Genomic DNA, 18,598 nt, shown 5'->3' with positions numbered 1-18,598 from the left:
TCAGATCACTTGGCACAGCCATTCAAGACTATTTTGGCTGGGGCTGTATGAAGGATAGAGTCACTATGTGAGATGAGCAGCTACACAAATGTGATACATGCCTACTGGCTTCGCAAAGCACCATACAGGGATTATGCAGGCTCCTTATATATCCATGTCTGGTGTTTTTCTGGAAGAGCATTAGACCTGCTTTAAATGTGTTTAATAGTCTTTGCAAAGAGTGGCACGCTTATCTTTAAAAAACAGGAAGTTTGATTTACACCTGGAAAGAAAGTCAGGTTATCCCAGCTATATATTGCTGCTTCTGTCTTGAATGTGTTACAGGTTTTCTTCTGCTATGGCCAAAAAGAAATTTTGTGGGGCTGTGTTTTTATTATTTGGGGGTGGGGGGGAGAGGTGCCATTTTACAGACTCCATGGGATACTTCTGGATGCTGCTATCCAGGTGTTAACAGTGCTGTTCCCTTACAGCACATATCAATTTGGGGTATTTGGGAGCTACAGCAGAGCTTCCCGTGGTAGTGATGTCAGAGAGACTTACCCACGGTTATCTTCAGCCAGCAATATTACATACATAATCTAACCTACTTTCGGTGTTCATTCTGTTGTTTTCGTTTTATTTCCAGGAAAATTATATTAAGCCTGGGAGTAAGTAGAGCAGGGACAGTTTGCTTGATACTGATTTCTCTTCTGATGTTATTTATTTTCCAAGCAGAATTACAGAGGCTTGTATTTTTCCCTTCTTCGGCCAGTGGAAGTTTGGGAGTGTCCTATATTAGGATCAGAAGAAATGACCAGGAGGGCAGATGTTGGGGGGCAACCCGGTCTCATTTCTGTATGGCTATGATTTTATAAGGATGGGAGAATACAATCATATATCTTTTTATTTAATTTCATTCATCTGTACTTGAAGTGGATGGAAACATTCATAGTTAGGCATGAGAAGGTTGCCTTTTAATTGTTGGAGCAGCTATGTTAAGAGTATTTAATTGTCCTTCCATTCTGTATGGCTTCTTTACCAAAAATTATTGTGCATGGAAAAATCAACTTGTGGATTACCCTCAAGAGTGTATATCTCTGGTCTCTAACAAAACAAAAGCTTTATTTGAGCTACCTCACATTCCACAATCTTTTCTTGAGATAAGAATAGATAACTTTATTTTGCTTTCTTATTTAAATGCACCTTTTTTTTAAAAAAGGCTTTTTATTCAGCTCACTGAAAAAAGACACAGTGGTATAAAGGGAATATTAAGAGCCAAGAAATCTGAGAGTATGGAATGCTAGCTCCCCAGATTTTTTATTTTTACCTATATTGCCTTGGGCTGGGCAGTATGTGAGCCTGCAGACACCTTTCCTTTACACAAAGAAAATGGCTAAATCAGTCTGCTAAAGGAATAAAATAGCATTTGATCGTGAAATAATCTTTCCTGCAGTATTGGAAACCTAAATTGATTATTTCCTGCGTCTGTGTGTGTGTGTGTTTGAATGCATGCTCTTAGCTGTCTTTGCCAACTAAGAAAACAATTAGCAGCCTGAACCAATGTTTGAAACTTATTTTCTAGATCTTCTTTCAGAAATTGTTTCAATAGCCTATAAATAGATGATATTGGAAAACAGTAAGTTATCAACTAAGAAATCCATGCTCCAAAATAATCTCTATAACCCTTCCTGGCAGTACTCTGAATGTAGCACTGTCTCCAGTAAATCAAAGGTAAGCTGGATTCGTTCTTAATGAGAAAATTCATTAATATATTAACTGTATTCATTCTGATTATTGTCTTCTGCAAGGGTCTCTGATATTTCTAAAACACCCAAAACAAATATTTTTGAATTTCTCATTTTTGCAGATCTCAAGTTCTACTTACAAATATCGGAATGAAGAATTCAAGAAACAATTCTCACATCTGCCAGATTTGGAAAGGCTCGTAGTGGGTAAGAAAAATGACAAAGGCAGTAAAATGTCATTGAACTTTCCAATACAGAATTTTAGGTAAATAATTATTAGTATGAACTGTAGTTTAAAAAAAAAAAAAAGGAAATTATACAATGCTCCTTCCTGACCCTGTAGTATCAAGGCATGTGGCAAGGGGTATCAGCCCATTTCCTCCCCAGGCTTGGGCCAATCTCACAAGAGAGATACAAAATCAGCTGTTAATAAAAGAATTAGAAAAAGTCTATTATGTAAATGCCTTCTTGATAAATATCACATTTCAGATATTCAAAGTTAAAGAAGAAAAAACTTTCAGATCTGATTGACTCAGAGAGAGGCAACAACTTGCAACTTAATTAAAGTACACACAAAATGTAAAATAATGTGTAATGCTTCACTCAGACCACAGGATGGTGCTGGTCTGCTACAAACTGCTGGTTTTATTGTTTGATTCCAGATTTTACAGAATTACAGCTTATCAAGGAAAAAATATTATTTAAAGTCTGTAAAGCTATATTCATCAACATAATTCAAATATAATACTCTGTATTCTGTTCCCCAGTTTATACAGAGATAGACAAAAGGCAATGAAGGTTTAACTAGCATACATGCATCAGAATAAATCAAAAGGTCTAATTGGAGATTCCTAACTAAATGTTTCTATATTTCTTCAAAAATACCTTTTGAAACAGTTGTATCCCTCTTTCACCTGTACCTGGATCTTCCTTTGCTCTGTGTTACCAAACTATTTCAACAATTTGTTTTCACATGGTTTACTCACTTTTGTATTCAATCCATCTTCATTCAGCACCAATTCATTCTTGATTTTATCTCTTTTTGTTTTACACAGCAGCTCATTTCCATTGCATCAACTTCGGCTAATGTTTTCCCTTAATGCTGTTTCTACCGACATTTGCAAATGTTAAAACTGATCCACTTCCCCATCTTTAGTAAACATTATTCCCAGAAACATACATTCATCTACTTGCTTAGTTTTTCACCATTTAGATATAATTTGCAGTTGTCCACTCCATTTTTCTGTCAAACACCACTACTTTGGTCTTTGATAGATTAATGCTCCTAATTGCATTATATAATCTCTGACTGCAAATCATTCCAAATTTCAGCCAACATGGTATTTTTTGCATCCAAAACTATGTACACATTCATGTTCCCACCCAGAATATCTCTAACGTCAACACAAGGATTTCTTATACATACTGTACTTAAATTATACAAGCAAGTGTACATTACATGTCCTTGTCTTATTCCCTGTATTCTTAATCTCTTGGCTTTATCCTTTGTATCATGCTTCAGTGTACTAATTTTTGCTTCTTTACAGTATTTACTTAAACAATAACACAGTAAGAATTTAGAAGTTGAAAGTTGTAATTAAAAAGGCTCTCTTTTGGCTGAAGACTTATAGTATTTTCTAATGTAGCTGAAAAAAGTTGCTTGAAATGAATATACTTGTCAGATTTAGTGGACTTTCTTGAGGAGTAGCTTAACTCTAAAGTATAGTTTATTGCTTCTGATAATAATTAGGGGTGGTGGATTACTCATAGCTGCTAGAAGGTGAGAGGATTACATACTTTAAACAAACTTATTTAGGAAGGAGTGAAAAGTTTGTGAAGTCAACTTTTTGGCATCATTAGAGTCAATTATAGCTGTACACACCCACCTTTTGCTAGAAAGAAATCCAGTTTCTCCTGAACTTAGTTATGAGAGAGACGTTTGCACACTATAATAAAGTCCAATGAATTTGCTCCCATAATAGGATCCCCATTCAAAATTATTTTTGTCTGTAGGCAGCCTTGATTTTAAGCTGACATTTTTCATATATAGTGAACTAACAGAATTAAGCCTAGCCTAATGACTAGCATTAAATATATGCTTTAAGATATGCATGAAGATCAGGGATAGAATGTAAGTTCAACATTTTCCATCAAGGAGCCAAACAGGTAGGTTTCCGTATTAGCATTAACTTTCTGCATTCTTTAAAATAGTTAAAATGTCTAGTGTATGAAAAGTAATTGAAGCTGTTAAAAAATAAAATGTTACAAGCAATATAGGAAATGTGTTTAGTTTAACAAAATAGCTAACAAATAAATACTTAATGAAAATAATTACTGATGAGCTTAATTATGTGTTTGGTTACACTTTTAAAATATTATAAAGATGTCATGCTTTTCTTGTTTAGATTATGCCTGTGCCCTCCAAAAAGATATCCTCCTTCAAGGACGCTTATATCTGTCTGAAAACTGGGTCTGTTTCTACAGCAACATCTTCAGATGGGAGACTGTGGTAAGGCATGTGTGCTTTAAGAAGTGCGTGTGTCCAAAATACATTGTGTATATCTGTATGTACACATAAATACACATGTACACACATACACACACACGCACACATACAGAGTATTGGTACAGGTAGTCCTTCCACATTAAGAATTTAAGTCTGCATTTTTATGGTAAGGTTTCTATTTTATCTCAGATTGCACAGTTTTCATAAGGAAGGAAAACAAGCACAATCTCTAGTTTAGGTTGTCTTTAGCTCTACTCTTCCAATTTTTTTAAAGGATGGGTTTTGATATGAGTAGTAATACAGAATTAAATTAAATCATGTGAAAATTATTGTTTTAATTATACTTGTTTCAGCATGTTATGTTTCTGTAGTTTCAGTGTAAGGTTTTAGATAGCTTATTTCATGTGTGTTTTGAACTTCAGATTTCTATCGCTTTGAAGGACATAACCTTCATGACCAAAGAGAAGACGGCTCGGCTTATTCCAAATGCTATCCAAATTGCTACAGAAGGGGAGAAGGTACAGTATTCTCACTTGTATCTCTATTTCGTGAAGATATTTCATGAGGCAGCCATTTGCCTGCCTGCCTGCCTGCCTGCCTGCCTGCCTGCCTGCCTGCCTGCCTTCTGCCTCATCAGCTTCTCCCCCCGTTTTTGTTTGTTTGTTTGTTTGTTGCCTTCAAGTCAGTGTTGACTCCTGGTGCTTGCCTGGACTAGTCCCTGAAGTTTTCTTGGCAATGTTTTCAGAAGTGGTTTGCCCTTGCCTCCTTCCTAGAGCTGAGAGAGTACAAATGACCCAAGGTCACCCAGCTGGCTTTGTGTCTAAGGCAGGACTAGAATTCACAGTATCCCGGGTTCTAGCCTGGTGCCTTAACCGCTACACCAAACTAGCTCTCTTTCCGATCTTAGTGCCCTCCAAAGGTATAGCTCTACAGTTCCCATTACTCTAATTTGGCATGGCCATTGTTATGCTGCCTTATGAAGAGTGTTCTAGTCCATATATCTAGGAGGCTGGAGAAGGCTGTCCTAAACTAATATTTGGGAATGTGTGAGCCCCTGGTTGGCATTGAGGCTCTTCCTCTGTCAATCAGGAATGTGTCTAGGCTTTTAGAATATGTGAGTGGGCATGTGCATGTAAGAGCCAAAAAATATGCTTTATTATTTTGCACCTTAGAGAGGAAAATTACCAATTTTTAAATACTATTGTTGAGTATTTGTAAATCGTCTTAAAACTTGACTATATGCTATGTTATCTTTTATGTATCCATTTAGAATTGATGAATCCATTAAGTTTATTGATACTTCTATGGAGGTGTGAATGTAAAATTGGAGTATACCCATTCACTTGGGAGTAAATATCCTGTGGCCAGAAAGGCAGAAAACAGATCAAATAATAAATAATAGTAAGCCTTATTGAACGTAATGAAACTTATCTCTGAGTTAAATATGTATAGGATTTTAAATGGCTGCCTACTGTATAATTTAGTCCTTCTTAGAGACTTCTAAAAATCAGTTGGTCCTGGCTTGACATCTTGTTCTTTGAAATAGGGTTGACTGGCTTTTAGTTTACTTTCAGTATTGTCCATGAAAATTATCATTTTGTTCTGCAGTTTTTCTTCACTTCCTTCAGTGCCAGAGACCGAACCTATCTCAATATATTTCGATTATGGCAGAATGCATTGTTGGAGAAGGTAAGTTCCTATGTATCTGGGAAATATCTTTAAGGTCTTGACTTATTTTGGATGCTTTAATCTAATATACACCATACCAGTAAGATACCGTTGAATCTGTTGCCTTATCATGAGTATTTATACAATGGTAATTTGTACTGATATTTCACACCACCTTTCATTTTTTAAAAAAAGCTTTTTTTTCTCTTGCATAATGACAATTTATTATTGAAAAATCAGAACTGTATAATAGATGGATAAATAAGGGGGTGGGGGTGGTTACAAGCTTGGTGTACTTTAGAAATAAATGAAACTTGCCTGAATATTAATTTGAAAAATATTTTGAGTTAGACATACCCCAAAAGGTAAAAACTTTCTAATCATGGAAAAATATGAAGGTAGCAGGATGATGCCTAGCACTTTGAATTTCCCCATCATTTGTTTTAATTTATTCACAAATTAACATCTGCAAAAACAAGGGGGAGAGAGGTTTATTTCAAAAACATTGGACAGTTTAAGAATTTTCATTGCTTCAATGTATAACATGTTTTTTAGTATGAAAATTTTGAACCTTATCTTGCTTTGCCAATTTGGCTGGGTTCTGCAAGGACCTATGTTCAAGGAAAAAGGAAAGCGTATGAGGACCAATTTGTGTGTGTGTGTGTGTGTGTGTGTGGTTTACATCTATCATCCGCCCTCTATCATCTCTCTCTCTACCTCTCTGAGTGAACTGGACAGAATGTTCTAAGTAGATTTTAATCACTTTTATGTAGATAATCTTAGGTTGATTTAGAGTGCTTCCAGCTGGAGAATTTCTAGCACCACTTGTCAAAAAAAGTGCAGCTCTTCTGTCCTTCTCTGCTTGCACCCATAAGCTAAACTTTCATCCTGATCCTAAACTCCAAATTCAGAAATATTACATGTTCCTCCTTCCATCAGGTGTACTATTTCAACCTACAAGTTATGAGTGAAGAACTTTTCTGGGTTAGGTGAGGTAGAGGTTCAAAAGAAGTAGTGGATGGGGCCAGATCAAAAATCAAATGTATTTATATTTACCTGCAATCAAAATTAAATATAGTTACTCTTGTTATGTTTTTAATAACATTCCTCTTCTGTCATATTAACAATTGCAATTAAGTAACAAATTTTGTGATCCAAAGGGTGGGGGGGTGCATTTTTCATATGGTGTTCTATGTATGGAAGATCACAGGTTTGAAGGATTGTTCACATAAAAGCTATATAGTAGTGAAAAAAATGTTAAGGTACCTTTTCCCTGAATAAACCTTTTTATGTGCAGAGTTTTCCAAATCCAGAAAAGACTTCAAACACATTATCCCCTACCCCAGTGGTTCTTAAACCTGGTGGAGGAGGGAATTATCCCCAAGGGGATAATTTGGGCATATCCTAGGGGCCATTGAGCAATTTGTAATTGCTTGTTTCTCAGTTGAGGATCCAGTTTAGGATTGTCATTGTTGAGATGCTTGTGTAAAACAACAGAGTCGGTTTTGGGGCTGTGGAGGTGTGGGTAATGACAGTATTCAGGACTGAGAAAGGGGGTAATTGAGTCAAACAGTTTAAGAATCACTGCTACCCATATTCAGAACTGGTATAGTCCTATGTTTAGAGTGATTTTTTTATTATGTAATCCACTTTTATTTGGAAGCAAATTTCATTTAATGGGTCCTTAATTTCTGGATAAATCTGGGTGGTACTTATAGGCTGCAATCCTATGTACACCTAATATCTGCACAATGGGCTTACCTTTGAACTTGATGGAAATTACTTCCAAGTAGATGTGCATAAGATTCTGCTCATAACGTTTAATCATTTTTGGACATCTACTGTTCAAGCCATGGGCTGCATGCTGGCTGTTGCTGAAGTATGTAATATATATGTAACTGTATCCATTCCACCTGAATATATCATCTATATTTAGATTGCATTACTATACTTGTATATATTGTTGCCATTGTTTGACATGAGGTAGAAGGAGGTCCAGGATATTCACTTATTAAATAAACAGAATTTTGCCTCACTCCTCTTAACTTTTGCAAAATATTTATTGTTCTTTAAATACTTCCGGGTGAGCAACATAATGCTTGTGTTGCAAAAGCTCCCAGCGTGCTGGCGTCAATAATTTTCCCAGTGAAAGTGAAAGGGACCTACTGTTTCCTATCTTTCAAAAAAAATTTAAAAAATTTAAAAAATGGGGCATTCGTTGATGAAGAAGGGAAGATTAAAACAGTGTCCCCGCTGAAGTCTGCCATTTAAGATTGCATCTTCACATTGGTTCATGTTAAGGCTAAGTCTACACAAACAAGCACAAGAAACAGCATCAGTGCCACGTGCTTTGAAGAAAAGATGCCATTAACACCCAAACCATTTTCTCATGAAATGATTAGAATTTGAAATACATTACACATTGGATTCCCTTGAGTTCTGAAGGACAGTTATGTAGCTGTTTAAAAAAGGTTGTTATTGTCACTATTACACTGTGGGCACAATTATTAGGCAAGTGAATATTTTGACCATATCATCATTTTTATGCATATTTTCCACCTCCAAGCTGTATAAACCTGAATGCTTATTGGATATAAGCATATCAGGTGATGTGTATTGGTGTAATGAGGGAGGGTGTGGCCTAAGGAGATCAACACCCTATATCAAGGTGTGCATAATTATTAGGCAGCTTCTTTTCCTCTGGCAAAATGGGCCAAAAAAGAGATTTAATTGACTCTGAAAAGTCAACAATTGTAAAAAGTCTTTCAGAGGGATGCAGCACTCTTGAAATTGCTAAGATATCGGGGCGTGACCACAGAACCATCAAATGTTTTGTTGCAAATAGTCAACAGGGTCGCAAGAAACGTGTTGAAAAAAAAAGATGCAAATTAACTGCCAAAGATTCGAGAAGAATCAAACGTGAAGCTACCAGGAGCCCATTATCCTCCAGTGCTGTCATATTCCAGAACTGCAACCTACCTGGAATGCCCAGAAGTACAAGGTGTTCAGTGCTCAGAGACATGGCCAAGGTAAGGAAGGCTGAAATTCGACCACCACTGAACAAGACACACAAGTTGAAACGGCAAGACTGGGCCAAGAAATATCTGAAGACAGATTTTTCAAAGGTTTTATGGACTGATGAGATGAGAGTGACTCTTGACGGACCAGATGGATGGGCCCGTGGCTGGATCGGTAACGGGCACAGAGCTCCACTTCGACTCAGACGCCAGCAAGGTGGAGGTGGGGTACTGGTATAGGCTGGTATTATTACAGATGAGCTAGTTGGACCTTTTTGGGTTTATGATGGACTCAAAATCAACTCCCAAACCTACTGCCAGTTTTTAGAAGACACGTTCTTCAAGCAGTGGTATGGAAAAAGTCTGAATCTTTCAAGAAGACCATGATGTTTATGCAGGACAATGTTCCATCGCATGCATCGCAGTACTCCACTGTGTGGCTAGCCAATAAAGGCCTCAAAGATGAAAGAATAATGACATGGCCCCTTCCTCACCTGACCTAAACCCTATTGAGAACTTGTGGGCCCTTCTCAAATGGGAGATTTAGGGTGAAGGAAAACAGTACTCCTCTCTGAGCAGTGTCTGGGAGGCTGTGGTTGCTGCTGCACAAAAAGCTGATCGTCAACAGATCAAGACACTGACAGACTCCATGAATGGAAGGCTTATGACTGTTATTGCAAAGAAGGGTGGCTATATCGGTCACTGATTTTTTGTTTGAAATGTCAGAAATGTTTATTTGTAAATTTTGAGTTGTTTGTTTATTATTCTCACTTTAGCAGATGAAAATAAACGAGTGAGATGGGGGAATTTTCGTTTTTCATTTAGTTACATAATAATTCTGCCCTATTAGTTACACTAATAGTTGCCCAATAATTGTGCACACATAGATATGCTCCTAAAAAAGCCAAAACCTCACTTTTACTTTCTTAAATATTCAGGTTTTAGGTTTATTAACATTTTGGATTGACCAAGAGCACTGTAGTTGTTCAATAATGAAATTCATCCTCAAAAATACAACTTGCCTAATAATTGTGCATGCAGTGTATAGTGTTAGCTTATATTTGGAAAATAGTAGGTTAGACTACATAAAAACACCAGCTGAAGCAGAAAAAAAAAACGTACTTAGAGAGATGGAATTGCATAAATAATTAAGACACTTTGTGCTGTTTTGTATTTTCACGACCTATGGCATTTTTAATATATTCATAACGTTTTCATACTTGAAAAATAACAAAAGACAATTTTCTTTCAGAAAATTTCAGAGAGGTGTGTTTCCAGGTAATTAAGGATGTGCATGGTTATAATAAACCTGCTTGAATACACTTCTTCCTCCCATGAAAAGTTTTAACAGTGAAAACATGATCTGAACAAGGTTTCACATTCCAGAGTTAGCAGTTTTATGAAAGAAAATATTTCTATAGCAAATGCTATCAAGTGCAGAATGTAAACAAATACACATTGAAAACAACAAAAAACAAAAAATCAACAATATACATCAATCCAGGAAGAAAATGGGAAGGTGGAAGACAGACACATCAAATGGCTTCTTGTTACTGCTGATCAGTTTCAGGGGAAAACTCAGAAGAGGTGTTTGTTTTTCCAGAGGTGTGGGGCCCATTGAGCATTTCAATGAAGTGTCATTCTCCGCTCCCCAAGTTACAGCTTACTGAGCCAGGTATCTATGTGCGTCTTAGCAAAAGGGTTAAAGAGAAATCTGATAAGGAGGCTATGCCCAGGAATGTCGACTGGGTTCTCTTGCAATGAAGCACCGCTTCACCAGCTTTGAGTGGAATTAATAGCAACGTTAGCATGCAAGCAACCTTAAAATCACTCCCCAGAGATGCTGTAATAACTTAATGCAGGTCTTAGGAAGAGAGCAGAAAAGAAATTTCCCTCTGAATTGGTTCAGTCTTATGCATATTCAGGTGATCTGTGCAAGAGACAAAAAGATTCAGTTGACAGATCTTTAGATATTTTAACCTGTGTGGTTTCACAGACAAACAGTTAATCTGTTTCCTTGGTGGGAGGAGCTGAAACTGGGCTGGTGCAAGGAACCACCTACAGGACTGAAATCAGACCTGCCCACTTTTCAACAGGTTTCGGAGTGCCAGGGGTAAAACACCTTTCCCTCAGAAACGAAGAAGTTTTGTTTTGATTCTTTTTAAGTGGCACCCCTGTGATTTTTGCCACTATTTGATAAAATCTTCTGTGCTGGAAAGGTGATTTTAGAATAAATTTTACCTACCTTGCTGGCTTATAGTTTGCTTTGTCAGTTAAATGGCTTGAGGAGGAGTTATTCTGGCACTTCAGGAAGTGATGATTTCCAGTGACGGAAAGTTACTTCAACCCTGAAGTTACCTTTGTCAGCTTTGTCCTGATGATGTGTCCAGCTTCCTGAGTGTCACTATGAAGTGCTTTGGGACTGCAAATGAATGGATGTGATCATTTTTCATGCAGAAGACTGCAGGTAAATAAATGTGAGGGGAGAAAGGGATCTCAGGCTTACATGAGAAACCTGTTGCTCTTAAATCATAATCTTTTTAGACGCAATAGATTTTCTTTCTAACTGTATTACAACATTGTTAATATTATTACAATTATCACTGTTATTTGAGTTGAAAAAAAAATCTGTATGGCTTAATCAAGCTTAACTAACATTTTACTAACAGCTGTATTTGTACATTAGTTGTAGTTACTTTTAACTTTTTTTTTTTTGGTGAACATTTAATAAGTTTATGGTTCAGTGATTGTGTCAACCCAGAAAGTGATTAGATAAATAATTAGGTTAAGTAAGTTGTATGAACACAGCCATAGTGTTTCAATGTGTAGGATTGGCATGAGTGGTATGGATTCCTGATGATGCTTGTTTGTAACTAGAAAGTCATTAAAAGGTGGGCCGTAGCCTAGTAGGAGATGCGTGCTTAGAATGCAGAAGGCTCTGGGTTCAGTTCTTAGCATCTCCAGATACAAATGGGAAATCTCTGCTTGAAACATGAAGCGCTACTGCCTGTTGATGGCCATTAACAAACTAGAAAGAGTAAAGGAGTGACTTGGGTGTATCATACCCGCCTATGTTCCTTCTTAAGTGTCATACATTAATTACATAGTGTATTTGTAGAATAATAGCAGTGCTGCCACTGGGTTCATTTAATATATTAAGCTATTGTTGGGTTTACTGTGATTTATTGAATAAGCCATATTGTCCTGATTCACATGTAATTCTAACTTAAAAGCATGGTTTATAGCAGTCATGTTTTTTTCCCACACATCATGTTAAGGCAAAACTAAACCACTTTTTCACTTCGTATTGTGTTGCAATGTGGCAATGCTAGCCACATTATTTATACTGTAAGAACAAAGCAAAGATAGCTGCCTTGGTCTATGAGGTTGGGGAAGAATGTAGCACATCACAACAAAAACCCTGCTCCACCTGCATTCGGGTGGGGCTTTATGTATTGTATGTTCAGCAAAATTATGAGTACAGTTTCTACTTTTTGTATTTCTGCTTCTCTTTCCATTCAGAAGAGACTTAAAATATTTTATCCTGTCTTTATTTCTTATATTGCTCTTCTACTTTTCATCTGCAATGGAAAAGCCAATATATAGTTTATAAAGTGCCCCCTATTTGTCCTGCTTAATATCTCTATATTAGACTGTTAACTACCGCATACAAGGTTGCCTTTTTCACAATTTCTGATGATTCTTGTATTCCAAGACTGATAGACAGTTTTTTACATTTCAGGAAAATAATCCCCATTATTAAAAACTACAAATGGATCCCATTATTTGTGCAGATTTTTGCTCCAGCATACAATGGAACCCCCCATATAACTGCAGATAACAAGAGTTTGAGCCTGTGGTAATTGGGGGCTTAAGTTCCAGAATCCTGGAAGATTCACCTGCTTCATCTTGTTGCTAAAGGGCAACATTTTCTGTGATCATTTGCCACTTTACTCAGCAGAGAACTGCCCTGTGCACTTACTTGTTTTCACCATGGGGAAGTAAGTTGCAGAAAGAGGACAACAATATAAGATCAGAATGCAGCAGTTTGCTGGGATCACCAGGAAATTGAAGGGGAATGCTATGAGTGCTCCAAATGATGCATGAACCAAAACTGCAAACCCCAAAATGCAGTTACCTAAGCTATTTACTATGGATAATTTGTTTGGGTCTTTATTTATCAACCGTGGATACTTAAAACCTGCAGATAATGAGGTCCACCTGTATTAGCATTCATTTGTTGAAAATTCCTTGCTAATTCTATTAAGAGCCGGTTTATTGTAATACTGTGTTTATTGCATTTTTGCTTACATGTCATTTATATGGCGTGCTTGCTCTGCTTTCATCATTTTATGGCTGGTAATATGATTGCGTTGCAATAGTAAAAACATAAGACAAACCTTGGGAATAATAAAGAAAGTACACTTCAAACAATTGCTAAGTATATGCTTCTTCAAACAGATCTTAACTCTTTTTTCGTAGTAATTTTATTAAACATTACAATAAAAAGATAAGAACTAGCACAAACTAAAAAGATAAAAGAATAAAAAGAAAAAAATAGTGCAGAAAAGGAAAAATAGAAAGAAAAATAGAAAAGAAAGAAAAAATAAGAATATAGTAAAGAAAAAGAAAAGAAATATATAAAGAAATGACTTCCCCCTTCATCACAAGTATGAACGATTTTAGTAACTTATTGCCTTCTCTTAAAATACAACAAATGGTCTCTTCATCCCATATCTCATCTCTTATCTATAAACAAATCTTTAAAGCCTCATCGTTCAGTCCTGGTCAGCAAAAATCATTAATGGTTACCAGAGATAACAACATATCTATTTTAATCTTGATCAAATAAACCAACTTTATATTTCTTCTAATGATCTTGAGCTTTAACCTCTTCAAATACTGTCCTAAAGCTTGACATCTTTTCATTTTTTCTTTTTCTCTTCTCACAAAATCCTTCAAAACTTTAACAAGTCTCTTTTGTATATCCAATATAGGAAAATTCTCCAGGTCATTCTCTTGGTTTGTTATTTGTATATCCCTTTTAATTGTTAAGACATCAGCCAATTTCATTTGTATATCCAGTGTAGCATCTTTTTCCATATCATTCTTGTAGCGTGTCATTTTTAAATCCACTTTTAAATCAGTCTCAGTCTTGTCCAGTAAAACTTGTTCCTCTTCCATAACATCTTTTAAACACAGTCTATTTATAATGGCAAACATTTTTAAAGTTTACTTCTGGGTCCATTGTTCACAAATATCCTTTAATACATCTGATGTTAAAGTATTTTGCTTGATTTCTGTATTAATAAGTCAAATTTAAGTGTTCTTCTCCTTTAATTGCAATCCTTAGTTCCTTCCAGTTCCCTCTAATGTCCAACCTTCAAAGTCTCATCTTATCTTTTTTTTTTTTTTTTTTAAGAACTCAGAACAACAGTATTTTTCCACAGGAAGAGTGCTTATAATTAATTTCAAAATTTTATTTCAAATCCATCTGGACCCTTAATCCATTTGTGACTTTCCAAAATCAACATTCTAATCACCTTTTGTTATTGATTCTAAAAGTAAAGATTTGTTTTTTTAAAATCCTTAAGCCTAAACCTGTATTTAAAACTTTTTTCACTAAGAATTGAAAGAGATTCACCCAGTGCTCTAAAATTTGCCATTGCAAAGGTTCCTAATAACTATAAAGCAGTTAAGAAGCTTGACTCACAAGTTGACCACAAAAACCTCAGTTCCTCCAATCTACTCACGAGAAGCAGCTTTCTGGAGTACATTTGGACAATCTCACTTTATCTCCTTTTTCCAGAGAGATTTTGCCCACCATAATTCAATGTCTGGCTGCCAATCTCCGCCGCAATGTTGTTCCCCTCTCCTTCAGGGACATCTAGTTCTCCATAAATCCTCACTGGAAGTTCAAATAGATCTTAATTCTTATAACCTATTGGCATTCATGGCATATTCAGTATTATTTAATTAGGGTACAATTCACTGGATGGACATGGAGATGGCTTATGGTTTAGTGCTACTATTAAACTAGCAAGGAGCCCAAGTAAAGCATCAATTCTGTATGCTTTTTACTTCTCCTATGAAGCTGGAAAGAAGAATAAATCCAACTTCCCTTTCCCTGATTTCTTGTTTGTCATTAGGGAACCCCAAATTATTTAATGAAGTGGAATGAATTTGTAGGAAAAAAACTTGCCAAACTTAACCCTATGTCTTTATTTATCAGGTAACTTCCTTAATAGATTGTGGAAATGCTGTTGACATAATACATATTGACTTCAGCAAGGCATTTGGGCAAGTACCTCATGGAATCTGATTAGCAAGCTAGTTAGGTGTAGGCTGGATGGCATGGCAATTAAGTGAATATATCACTGGCTCAAAAACGGCACTCAGTAATGCTCATCAATACTTCCTCATCAAATTCAAGAGAGTTTATCAAATGTGGTATCCCAAGGATTAGTTCCGGGTCCTCTAAACATCTATTTTTATTAATGAATTGGATGAATAGGTGGAAGGAATCCTTATCAGTTTTTCAGATGAACAAAATTGGGTTGGGTAACTATCTTAGAAGAGAAAAATAAAATTCAAAACTTTCACAGGTTAGAGAAATTGTCTTGAAAGTAACAGAATGATATTTAACAGAGGCGAGTGCAAAATTCTTCATGTAGGAAGCTAAAATGAAATGTACAGTTATAGCATGTAGGATAACTGGCTTGGTATTGGTATTTGTGAAAAAGGTCTTGGAACAGTAGTACATTACAAAGTAAATATGAACCAAAAGTGTCATAATATTTATTCTACTTTGGTCAGATCCAACCTTGAGCTCAGTTTCCAGTTCTGGATCTTAAGTTTTTAGAAGGATTCAGAGAAATTGGAATGGCAGGCAATTGTCTTGTGAGGTAGACCAGGGAGGAAGCATGGCCAGATGAGCTAATTCTACTTTACTGCAAGGTAACATTAACAGAATCTTGCAAATCTGAAAGTACAGTTCTCCCTCCATCCCCTTTACAGCTCAAGAAACTAGGGAGAGTCCCTTCTGAGTTGCTTGCCCCATCCACATTCCTCCTGTGGACTAAGTTGCCTTTTATCTGACCATTCCCTTGGCTGCATCTCTTCTCCCTGTCTCCCAAGGTCATTCCCACATACCATTATAGCAATGAGGGTGATTAAAGAACAAAATGAAGTACTGTATTGGGAAAGGGATTGAAGGAGCTAGATATGTTTAATCTCAAGACCAGACCACTGAAAGCTAATTTGATAGAAATGTAAAATTACAGAAGAAGGTCAAATACGTATTCTCTCTTATTCCACAGCACAGGATACAGGTGTTCTCCTGAGAAGATAGGCAGAGAGGAAACCAATCTAGTAGTGGTTAGGACAACAGTTGAATATTCTGAAATTGCTGATCTAGAGAAGCCACAGCTCTGAGTCTATGTCATTCTGCTTCACATGCTATTTTGCTACAGTTCTTTGATCAGGGCCTCTTTAAAATTTGAGGAGAGAAGCTTCTGACCCAAAGACAGCTGACTTAGTGATTGTGGCCCTGTTGTACAACTAACATCAGCTAAGAGGTTGCAGCTGTTCTGAATAGTTAAAATGGGGGGGGGGGTTATTTCAGGAATTGGGATGGGAGGGGTATAGTCTGTTGGGATGGCTAAACTGAGTAATTCTGGCAGCCCAAAAACTTGTTAGTATGATAGCTCTGTGTGTGTATTAATTTTTAATCTATCGAATACTATTATGAAACAGATTAGATTTTAGATTAATACAATGATTTGTTGATTTAGACTATAATTTTAAATCATGAACAGCTTGCCATTGTTGTTAATGTACATCTTTGGTTTTCCAGAGATTAACCAAACAGGAATTCTGGCAGCTTGTAACCCAGAGCTATGGCTCCGAGCTTGGCTTGAATACAGAAGAGATGGAAAGCATTTATTCATCATCTGAAGAGAATGGACAATTAAGGTAAGAAAATATTATAGATCATCCCCCTGTGACTGTATTTTTGCTTTTTAGCAGATTGTGTTTTGTTGATGATATAAACTTGGTATAACTTATTCTGTCAGGGCTATTTTAGATACTAATGCTTGTTATCCATAACTTGCTGAAAAGTTATCTTTGGTGTCACTATATGCTGAAGCAGTAATATTTAAATGTTCTTTACTATGTAAATTATTCAGTGAGATACAGAAGATTCTTTTTATAGAATATTTACAGAAGATTCTTTTCATGTAACCCCAACAAATTTGGTATCACTATGCTTGCTTGCACGCAGTGGTGTTGCCAGGAGTAAGAGGAGATCAGATTGTATAGGCTTTTTGTCTGCTTGAATAGGTATGTGATGAACCTTCAGAGCTGATGGCAAACTAAGACCTTGGACCTTATCAGATACTGAATTGAGTCAACATCTTCTCTGAAGTCTGTTCCTCCAACAAATCTCACAGTGGTCCTTCTTTCAATATGACTATTGACCCACAAAATGAAGTTTTCACAGATTCACAAAATATATACATTTAGCTATAAACTATTACGCTTTGTGTCTACAGCAGAATTGCATATGCTTTCTACCTCCTTGCCACATGGTCTATTTCCCTGGTATCCTGCCCCAAGCCTTTACCATAGTTAGCAACAACTGGTACGTGCTTAGGCATTGACTGGGAAATGCTCACTTTCAAACCAAGCTTCTACCTAGGCTTTGTTCTACCTAGTACCATCTAGATAGGTCGGACTTTAACTTCTGCAATCCCAAATTGGTAAATTCAATAACTGCTAACTAGAGATCATATCTGATGAGCCTTAGTTTGGAGAAAGCTATCCTTGAAACTTCCTATGATTGTCTACCCTTAGATGTGAGTAAGTGTACAGAAGATACTTGGGAAAATAAAACTATAGATAAGCAAAGGGGTTTTTTTTCCCATTAGTGCAACTAAATAGCATTTTTCATCTTTATGTAATACAAGGGTACTACTTTTTGGTAAGTTCCATAAAAATAATCTTCCTTAGAGTTAGAAAAAAGAGGTCATTTGATGGTAGAAGGACTAAATATATATATTTTTTCCAATCTGTGCTTTAAAACCTATATATCACTGTACTAACAAATGCTTCTAGAATAAGTGTAAATTAACTCTGTTGCTATTTTTGTATAGATCTAACCTTAGTGATGAATCTGGAGATAAGGAACCAGCTAAAGCTGTTGGTGTAGTTCAAGAATCCATTGCTCAGACTGAAGTTGAGACAGAATTTCTTAGTGGAAATGCACTTTTAGAAGTAAGCTTATTAAGGATTCCTTCTCACTATAAATACATTATTTAATTTACTAATTTGTTTTACATTCTTATACATGAATATATGACATTTTATTGTTGAAATTAAAAAAAAACTTTTTAATCCTGTAAGCTATATTTAAGTTTTCATTTTCTCTTAAATGTAATTGCCAGTTTACAGATTAGGAGCTGTGCTGTGATTTGTACGTACATACACCTTAGTCTAATGAGTGAAATATTTAGAATTTATCATAACTGAATATAAAAATATAATAAGCAAGTAAATTAATAATTTAATGCAAGGCAAACTATATGTTTACCAAAATACAGATTGCCTTCTTTCTGCTAGTGGATTTCTCGCATTTTTCAGTTTTGTTAAATGAACTGTGCTGTAATTTAGCTGAATCCAAA

General features: G+C 36.0%; 1 protein-coding gene across 3 annotated transcripts in view; it reads left to right on the top strand.

The window, feature by feature from the left end:
• The window catches only part of GRAMD1C (GRAM domain containing 1C), a 58,366-nt gene that overhangs the window by 15,259 nt on the left and 24,509 nt on the right, over positions 1–18,598 (top strand). For 2 of the 3 annotated variants that reach the window (XM_088140757.1, XM_088140758.1), the window contains exons 3-8: positions 1,847–1,931; positions 4,130–4,233; positions 4,653–4,748; positions 5,839–5,919; positions 16,771–16,889; positions 18,071–18,191. In XM_088140757.1, coding sequence (XP_087996883.1) covers positions 1,847–1,931; positions 4,130–4,233; positions 4,653–4,748; positions 5,839–5,919; positions 16,771–16,889; positions 18,071–18,191 — 606 coding nt within the window. Of the gene's footprint in view, positions 1–1,846; positions 1,932–4,129; positions 4,234–4,652; positions 4,749–5,838; positions 5,920–10,990; positions 11,383–16,770; positions 16,890–18,070; positions 18,192–18,598 lie in introns of those variants that run through there. The other variant, XM_088140759.1, reaches the window with a different exon arrangement.

Source organism: Python bivittatus, unplaced genomic scaffold (assembly GCF_059951505.1).
Source record: "Python bivittatus isolate LINGU-HERP-01145 unplaced genomic scaffold, Pbiv_v1 ctg000340_np1212, whole genome shotgun sequence".
NCBI lineage: Eukaryota > Metazoa > Chordata > Lepidosauria > Squamata > Pythonidae > Python > Python bivittatus.
This window is presented reverse-complemented; position numbering and strand designations above follow the sequence as displayed.